Raw genomic sequence first — 9,594 nt, forward strand, 5'->3', positions numbered from 1 at the left:
ACAGCGAGGGGGGGGGATGGGGTTTGCTCAGGGCTGGAGGGGAAACTGAGGCATGGAGGAGCGGTGGGAGGTGGGGTGGGGGTCACCGTGGGGCTGGGTGTAGGTGGGGGTGGGTGCCCCAGTATTGGGTGCCCATTGCTCGTGGGGATTGGTACCCCAACACTGGGTGCTCTATAGGCCTGGGTGCCCGTTGCTCTGGGTGCCCCGTGGGACTTGGTACCCCAATATTGGGTGCTCCATAGGGTTGGGAGCCCATTGCTCTGGGTGCCGCGTGGGAATTTGTACCCCAATACTGGGTGCCCCATTGAACCAGTTACCCCATCACAATTATTACCCCATTTCACTGGCTACCCCATTGCCTTTGCACCCCATTGCCCAGATGGGTGCCCCATTGCACTGATGGGTGCCCCATGGCGCTGGTGAGTGCCCCGTTGCACTGATGGGTGCACCATTGCCCTGATGGGTGCCCCACTGCAATGAAGGTGTCCTATTGCTGTGATGGGTGTCCCATTGCAATGATTGTGCCCCATTGCCCTGATGGATGCCCCATTGCAATGAAGGTGCCCCATTGCCCTGATGGATGCCCCATTGCAATGAACGTGCCCCACTGCCCTGATAGGTGCCCCATTGCTCTGATGCATGTCCCATTGCCCTGATGGGTGCCCCATTGCCCTGATGGATGCCCCATTGCTCTAACGGATTCCCCATTACCCTGATGGGTGCCCCATTGCCCTGATGGATGCCCCATTGCTCTAACGGATTCCCCATTACCTTGATGGGTGCCCCATTGCCCCGATGGATGCCCCATTGCTCTGAGGGATGCCCCATTGCAATGAAGGTGCCCCATTGCCCCGATGGATGCTCCATTGCCCTGATGGATGCCCCATTGCCCTGATGGATGCCCCATTGCAATGAAGGTGCCCCATTGCCCTGATGGGTGCCCCATTGCCCTGATGGATGCCTCATTGCAATGAAGGTGCCCCATTGCTCTGATGGATGCCCCATTGCCCTGATGGGTGCCCCATTACCCTGATGGGTGCCCCATTGCCCTGATGGATGCCCCATTGCAATGAAGGTGCCCCATTGCCCTGATGGATGCCCCACTGCTCTGATGGGTGCCCCATTGCCCCGATGGATGCCCCATTGCACTGATGGGTGCCCCATTACCCTGATGGGTGCCCCATTACCCTTATGGGTGCCCCATTGCCCTGACGGACGCCCCATTACCCTGATGGGTGCCCCATTGCCCTGATGGATGCCCCATTGCCCTGATGGACGCCCCATTACCCTTATGGATGCCCCATTGCCCCGATGGATGCCCCATTGCCCTGATGGATGCCCCATTGCAATGAAGGTGCCCCATTGCCCTGATGGATGCCCCATTGCCCTGATGGATGCCCCATTGCTCTGATGGGTGCCCCATTGCCCTGATGGGTGCCCCATTGCAATGAAGGTGCCCCATTACCCTGATGGATGCCCCATTGCCCTGACGGACGCCCCATTACCCCGATGGGTGCCCCACGGCTCCGGCCGCCCCCCACCCCTAACCCCCCTCTCCCTCTCCCCGCAGGCCGCCGGGGGCCATGACCGGGTGCCCCCACTGACGCTGCCCCGCAGCCCCACAGCTCCTCGGGCTGCTCCGGCCCCACCGCCGCCATGGGCGACTCCTTCACCGCCGCCTTCCCCAGCGCTCCGGGGCTGCTCTCGCCCTCCGCCAGCCCCCAGGCATCCCCCGGGCCCTACGGCCCCGACTACGGCCCCTTCGGCCACCCCTTCCCGGGGCCCTCGGGGGCGCAGGAGGTGCTGGGGGCCCCCGTGGTGGTGGCGACCAAAGGGCACCCCTCGGGCGAGTGCCTGCCCCCCGTGTACCCCTCTCTGGAGATGCCGCATCCCTACGGCTCCTGGTACAAGGGCGGCATCGGCGGGGGCCTGCCGGGGGGCTCGGGCCCCGCGGCCCCCTCTTGGTGGGACGTGCACCCCAACGGGGGCTGGCTGGGGGGCCCGGCGGGCGCCGAGGGGCTGCAGGGGTCTCTGCAAGCACAACCGGCCCTGAGCCCCCCGCTCCCCGCTTACAGCTCCGACTTCGGCGCTCTGAACCCCCCCCCTTACAACGGCCCCCCAGCCGCTCCCCCGACCCCAAAACCCACCACTGGGGACCCCCAGAAGGGTCCCCGAGGGGGCGGCTCCTTACCGGGGCGCCCTGCTTGCGATTGCCCCAACTGCCAGGAGCTGGAGCGCTTGGGGGGGCCGGGGGGGTCCCGTCGGAAGCCGGTTCACAGCTGCCACATCCCGGGGTGCGGGAAGGTCTACGGCAAAGCCTCGCACCTCAAAGCCCATCTCCGTTGGCACACGGGGGAGCGCCCGTTCGTTTGCAATTGGCTCTTCTGCGGCAAACGCTTCACCCGCTCGGACGAGCTGGAGCGGCACGTCCGGACCCACACCAGGGAGAAGAAGTTCACCTGCCTGCTCTGCAGCAAGCGCTTCACCCGCTCCGACCACCTCAGCAAGCACCAGAAGACCCACGCCGAGCCCGCAGCGTCCAAACCGGGCCCCGAGCAACCCCCGGTGCCTTCCCCTCAACCACCCCCGCCTTCCCCCGGTAAAGATACCGGTAGCCCCGAGGCTGGGAACTTGCTGGAGATTTGAGCCCCCCATCCCCATCCCCATCCCCATCCCCATCCTCACCTCGGGGTATTTATTATGGGGCGCTGCGCCCCACCCCCCCCCGCATCTCATCCTTAGCGACTATAATTTATGTATTAAATTATGGGGGGGGCTCACTTTGACACCCCCCCCAAACCTCTCCCCCCGCACAGAGCTCAGGGACAGGGTTGGCCCGGGTCAATAGGCGCTAATGTAATGTAATGTAATGTAATGTAATGTAATGTGTGCCCCCCCCTCTTTTTAAGCTGTGCCCCCCCCCCAAGCAATAAAGGGATCGCTGAGGCGTCAGAGCGGCTCCGAGGGAAACTGAGGCACGGGGGGGGGCACACACGGGACCCCCCTCGGGTTCAATGCGTGCCCCCCCCCAGTGCGGGTGATGGGGCAGGAGTGGGGCTGGGGACAGTTCTGGGGCTGTGCCCTTATCTCTGGGTCCCCACAGCCCCCCCCTCGTGGCCCCATGGCTTTTTCCCTGTCTCTCCCCATGCCCAGGACCCCAAAACTTCACATCCCGGTGTCCCCATATCCTGGTGTCCCCCTGTCCCCACATCCCCCTGTCCCCCGTGTCCCCACATCCCCCTGTCCCCCCACATCCCTGTGTCCCCATATCTCGGTGTCCCCATATCCCAGTGTCCCCATGTCCCCACGTCCCCCTGCCCCCCCACATCCCGGTGTCCCCATATCTCGGTGTCCCCATGTCCCCACATCCCTCTGCCCCCCGTGTCCCTATGTCCCCATATCCCGGTGTCCCCATGTCCCCACGTCCCCCTGTCCCCCCACATCCCTGTCCCCCCACATCCCCCTGTCCCCCCACATCCTGGTGTCCCCATATCCCGCTGGTGTCCCCATGTCCCCACATCCCCCTGTCCCCCCACATCCCGGTGTCCCCATATCCCTGTCCCCCCCATCCCTGTCCCCCCATATCCCGGTGTCCCCCTGTCCCCACATCCCCCTGCCCCCCATGTCCCTATGTCCCCATGACCCCATAGCCCCCATCCCCTGGTCCCCCCTCCCTCTGCCCTCTGCCCCCAGTGGGACAGTTCTGGGGTCCCCCCATCACGGCAGCACACGCGTGTGCCCCAGCCCCGCACACCCACCCTGGCCGGTCACAGCCACACAGGGGAACACAACACAGGGAGCACAGGAACATGTATGTGCATAGGAACATGTATGTGCATAGGAACATGTATGTGCATAGGAACACGTATGTGCATAGGAATATGTCCATGCACAGTAACATGTATGTGCACAGGAACATGTCTATGCACACAGAAACACATCTATGCACATAGGAACACATATGTACATAGGAACATGTCCATGCACAGTAACACGTATGTGCACAGGAACATGTCTATGCACACAGGAACACATCTATGCACACAGGAACACGTATGTACATAGGAACACGTATGTACATAGGAACATGTACATAGGAACATGGGAGGGCACGGAGATCTATGGGACCTGGGCACCCGTGGGTATGGGGGGGGGCATGGAGATCTATGGGACCTGTGAACATGCCTGTGCACAGGAACATGTATACGCACAGGAACACACGTGCATAGGAACATGTATGTTCATAGTAACACATATGTTCACAGGAACATATGTGTGCTCAGAGGCACACATATGTGCACAGGATCATGTATGTGCACAGGAACACGTATGTGGGCAGGAACACGTATGTGCACAGGAACACGTATGTGCGCAGGAACACGTATGTGTGCAGGAACACGTATGTGCACAGGGACACGTATGTGCATAGAAACACATAAGTGCACAGGAACACGTATGTGCACAGGAACACGTATGTGCACAGGAACACGTATGTGCACAGGGACACATATGTGCACGGGAACACGTATGTGCACGGGAACACGTATGTGCACGGGAACACGTATGTGCACAAGAACATGTATGCGCATAGAAACATATATGTGCACAGGAACACGTATGTGCACAGGAACACGTATGTGCACAAGAACACGTATGTTCATAGGAACATGTATGTTCATAGGAGCACATGTGTGCACACGTATGCACAGTGCCTGCACCCCCCCATGTGCTGCCCCGGGGCTGCCTCACGGTGGCTCTGCCCGGCCCCCCCCATCCATGGGGCACCCGGAGCCCGCTTGACGGAGCCATGGGATGGGACCTGCCCCCCCCCTCCCTCCCCAAACCACGGATTTGCCTTTTTTGTGGTGTTTTCACCCCAAACCCCAGCTCGCCCTGGGTGGGCCGATGCCAACGCCAAGCTCCCGGAGCCAAACCCCAGCCCCGCGGCCACCGAGGGCTCGACCGCCCGGAGCCTCCCAAACCACGGCTCCCCCCGTCCCGTCCCGTCCCGTCCCGTCCCCAGCGCTGCCCCATAGCGCCGGCTTGGGGGGCTCCGTGGGGCCGCAGCCGCAGGGACAACGGCAGCCGCTGCGGTGGCTCCGGTGGCGGCGCCGGGTAAATCGATGTCTCCTGTGGGTCCCCCCCCGCCTCGGTTCGCTCCGTAACGGGTGAGGAATGCGGGGGCCCCCCCCCCAAACCGCTGCCTTGGGTTTAATATCCTGGAGCCATGGAAATAGCTCCTGCGGCCGGGAAGGAAAACACGGGATAAAGGGAACGGAGCGGGGAATGAGGCACGGGGGGGGCGAGGGAAGGGGAGCATCCCCTGAGCGCCCTATGGGGAGATGGTACCCATGGGAGATGGGGATGGGGGGGGCAGGCACAGCGGGGTGATGGGAGCGGGCACACGGGACCCGTGGGTATGGGGGGGAATGGAGATCTATGGGACCTGGGCACCAGTGGGTATGGGGGAGGCATGGAGATCTATGGGACCTGGGCACCTGTGGGTATGGGGGGGAATGGAGATCTATGGGACCCCGGCACCCGTGGGTATGGGAGATCTATGGGACCTGGGCACCTGTGGGTATGGGGGGGAATGGAGATCTATGGGACCTGGACACCCGTGGGTATGGGGGGGCATGGAGATCTATGGGACCTGGGCACCCGTGGGTATGGGGGGGCATGGAGATCTGTGGGACCTGGGCACCAGTGGGTATGGGGGGGCATGGAGATCTATGGGACCTGGGCACCCGTGGGTATTGGGGGGCACGGAGATCTATGGGACCCCGGCACCCGTGGGTATGGGGGGGCATGGAGATGTATGGGACCTGGGCACCCGTGGGTATGGGGGGAGCATGGAGATCTATGGGACCTGGGCACCCGTGGTTATGGGGGGGCATGGAGATGTATGGGACCCCGGCACCCGTGGGTATGGAGATCTATGGGACCTGGGCACCCGTGGGATCTGGGTATGGGGTGGGGGGGCATGGGCACCCAGTGGAGCCAGGCACCCATGGGATGTGGGTACACGGGGTCCCAGACCCCCACGGTGTGTTGGTGTGTGTTGGGGAATGTATGCACATGTGTGTGCATGTGTATGTATGTATGTCTACATATGCATGTGTATATGTGTTTATGTGTACGTATGTGTGTGTATGTACATACGTGTGTATGTATGTGCGCATGTGTGTGTATCTATGTATTTGTATATAAGTGTATGTATGTATGTGTGTATGTATGTGTATGTATGTATATGTACGTATGTATATGCATGTATGTATATGTGTGTGTGTATGTATGTATATGCATGTATGTATATGTATGTATGTGTATGTGTATGTATATAAGTGTATGCATGCACGTATGTGTGTATGTATGTATGTGTATGTATATGCATGTATGTGTATGTATGTGTATGTATGTATATATATGCATGTATGTATACGTATGTATATGTATGTATATGCATGTATGTGTATATATATGTATATCTATGTATGTATGTTTATGTATGTGTATGTATTTATATGCATGTATGTGTATGTATGTATATATGTATATCTATGTATGCATGTGTATGTATGTATATTTATGTATGTATGTATATATGTATATGTATGCATGTGTATGTATGTATATATGTATATATGTATATCTATGTATGTATGTGTATGTATGTGTATGTATGTATATCTATGTATGTATATGTATGTATGTATATCTGTGTGTATGTATGTGTATGTATATATACCTATGTATGTATGTATATCTATGTATGTATGTATACCTATGTATGTATGTATATATGTGTGTGTACGTATGTGTATGTATATATACCTATGTATGTATGTGCATATATGTATATCCATGTATGTATGTATGTATATCTATGTATGTATGTATATGTATATCCATGTATGTATGTATGTATATCTATGTATGTATGTATGTATATGTATATCCATGTATGTATGTATATCTATGTATGTATGTATATGTATATCCATGTATGTATGTATATCTATGTATGTATGTATATGTATATCCATGTATGTATGTATATCTATGTATGTATGTATATGTATATCCATGTATGTATGTAGGTATATCTATGTATGTATGTATATGTATATCCATGTATGTATGTATGTATATCTATGTATGTATGTATATGTATATCCATGTATGTATGTATATGTATGTATGTATGTATGTATATGTATATCCATGTATGTATGTATATCTATGTATGTATATGTATATCCATGTATGTATGTATGTATATCTATGTATGTATGTGTATATATGTATATCCATGTATGTATGTATGTATATCTATGTATGTATGTGTATATATGTATATCCATGTATGTATGTATATCCATGTATGTATGTATGTATATCTATGTATGTATGTATGTATATGTATATCCACGTATGTATGTATGTATATCTATGTATGTATGTATATGTATATCCATGTATGTATGTATGTATATCTATGTATGTATATGTATATCCATGTATGTATGTATACCTATGTATGTATACCTATGTATGTATGTGTATATATGTATATCCATGTATGTATGTATGTATGTATATGTATATCCATGTATGTATGTATATCTATGTATGTATGTATATGTATATCCATGTATGTATGTATGTATACCTATGTATGTATGTGTATATATGTATATCCATGTATGTATATGTATGTATGTATGTATGTATGTATATGTATATCCATGTATGTATGTGTTCGCTGTCCGTGTTGGAGCCCCCCCCGCTCTGCAGCCGCGGCCCCTTTAAATCCCCACTTGGGGCCCGGCACAGCGGCCACCAGGGGGCGCGCGGGGGCGGGGTCGCGCATGCGCAGTAGCCGCTGGCGGGAGACGGTACCGATATCGATACGGGTACCGGGGGCTCGGCTCGGTTCGGCTCGGGCCGGTCCGGTCCGGTCCGTGCGGGGCCCGCAGTTGGCTCCGGGGCAGGGATGTGCTCCCTGGCGCTGTTCCCGCCGCCGCCGCCCCCGGGGGACGTCACCGCCTACGAGAGCAACAACGTCCTGGTGAGCGCGCGGGAGCGGCCGGCGCTGCCCCTGCAGAGCCAGGTGAGACCGGAGCGGAGCGGCCCATGCAGGCCCGGCCCCATTGAGCCCCGGCCCCGTTGAGCCCCGGCCCCATTGAACCCCGGCCCCATTGAGCCCCGGCCCCGTTGAGCCCCGGTCCCGTTGAGCCCCGGTCCCGTTGAGCCCCGGTCCCGTTGAGCCCCGGTCCCGTTGAGCCCCGGCCCCGTTGAGCCCCGGTCCCGTTGAGCCCCGGCCCCGTTGAGCCCCGGCCCATGCAGCCCCTGTCCCATTCACCCTCGGTCCCATCTCAGCCCTGTCCCCGTTCAGCCCCGGGCCCATTCAGGCCCGGTCCCGTTCAGCCCCGGCCGCATTGAGCCCCGGTCCGATTCAACCCCGGCCCCATTCAGCCCTGGCCCTATTCACCCTCGTCCCATGCAGCCCCAGGCCCATTGAGCCCCGGCCCCATTCATCCCCGGCCCCATTGAGCCCCAGTCCCATTCCAGCCCCGGTCCCATTCAGCTCCGGCCCGTTCAACCCCGGCCCCGTTCAGCCCCGTTCAACCCCAGCCCGGTCCCGTTCAGCCCCTGCCCCATTCAGCCCCGGGCCCATCTCATGCACGGTCCCATTGAGCCCCGGCCCCGTTCAGCCCCAGTCCCATTCCAGCCCTGGCCCCATTCAGCTCCGGCCCGTTCAGCCCCGGTCCGATTCAACCCCGGCCCTGTTCAGCCCCGGCCCTATTCACCCTCGTCCCATGCAGCCCCAGTCCCATTGAGCCCCAGTCCCATTCCAGCCCCGGCCCCGTTCAGCCCCGGTCCCATTGAGCCCCTGCCCCATTCAGCCCCGGGCCCATCTCATGCACGGTCCCATTGAGCCCCTGCCCCATTGAACCCCTGCCCCATTCATCCCCGGCCCATTCAGCCCCAGTCCCATTCGAGCCCTGGCCCCATTCAGCTCCGGCCCGTTCAGCCCCGGTCTGATTCAACCCCAGCCCCATTCAGCCCCGGTCCCATTGAGCCTCGGCCCCATTCAGCCCTGGCGCTATTCACCCTCGTCCCATGCAGCCCTGGCCCCATTCATTCCCGGCCCCATTGAGACCCAGTCCCATTCAGCTCCGGCCCGTTCAACCCCGGCCCCGTTCAGCCCCGGTCTCATTGAGCCCCTGCCCCATTGAGCCCCGGGCCCATCTCATGCACGGTCCCATTGAGCCCCTGCCCCATTGAACCCCGGCCCATTCATCCCCGGCCCCATTCAGCCCCAGTCCCATTCCAGCCCTGGTCCCATTCAGCTCCGGCCCGTTCAGCCCCGGTCCGATTCAACTCCGGCCCCATTCAGTCCCGGTCCCATTGAGCCCCGGCCCCATTCAGCCCTGGCCCTATTCACCCTCGTCCCATGCAGCCCCAGTCCCATTGAGCCCCGGCCCCATTCATTCCCGGCCCCATTGAGACCCAGTCCCATTCAGCTCCGGCCCGTTCAGCCCCGGCCCCGTTCAGCCCCGGTCCCATTGAGGCCCTGACCCATTCAGC

General features: G+C 57.8%; 2 protein-coding genes across 2 annotated transcripts in view; both read left to right on the forward strand.

Annotated features, from left to right (window-relative positions):
* The first annotated feature begins 1,560 nt into the window (after positions 1-1,560).
* On the forward strand, positions 1,561-2,646 carry LOC133211417 (transcription factor Sp7-like). The gene has a single exon (XM_061351780.1). It carries the CDS (start codon positions 1,657-1,659, stop codon positions 2,644-2,646), a length of 990 nt encoding a protein of 329 aa, XP_061207764.1. The 5' UTR covers positions 1,561-1,656.
* A 5,350-nt stretch (positions 2,647-7,996) lies between these two features.
* The window catches only part of LOC133211418 (aladin-like), a 10,417-nt gene continuing 8,819 nt past the window's right edge, over positions 7,997-9,594 (forward strand). The window contains exon 1 of the mRNA XM_061351782.1: positions 7,997-8,113. Coding sequence (XP_061207766.1) covers positions 7,997-8,113 — 117 coding nt within the window. The remainder of the gene's footprint in view (positions 8,114-9,594) is intronic.

The sequence above is a fragment of the Neopsephotus bourkii genome, unplaced genomic scaffold (genome assembly GCF_033783945.1).
Source record: "Neopsephotus bourkii isolate Nb327-2 ecotype Australia unplaced genomic scaffold, CSIRO-AGI_Nbou_v1 NB_606, whole genome shotgun sequence".
Taxonomy (NCBI): Eukaryota; Metazoa; Chordata; class Aves; order Psittaciformes; family Psittacidae; genus Neopsephotus; species Neopsephotus bourkii.

Coding starts and splice junctions, on each gene's coding strand:
- LOC133211417 (XM_061351780.1), top strand. CDS start 1,657: ATGGGCGACTCCTTCACCGCCGCCTTCCCCAGCGCTCCGGGGCTGCTC.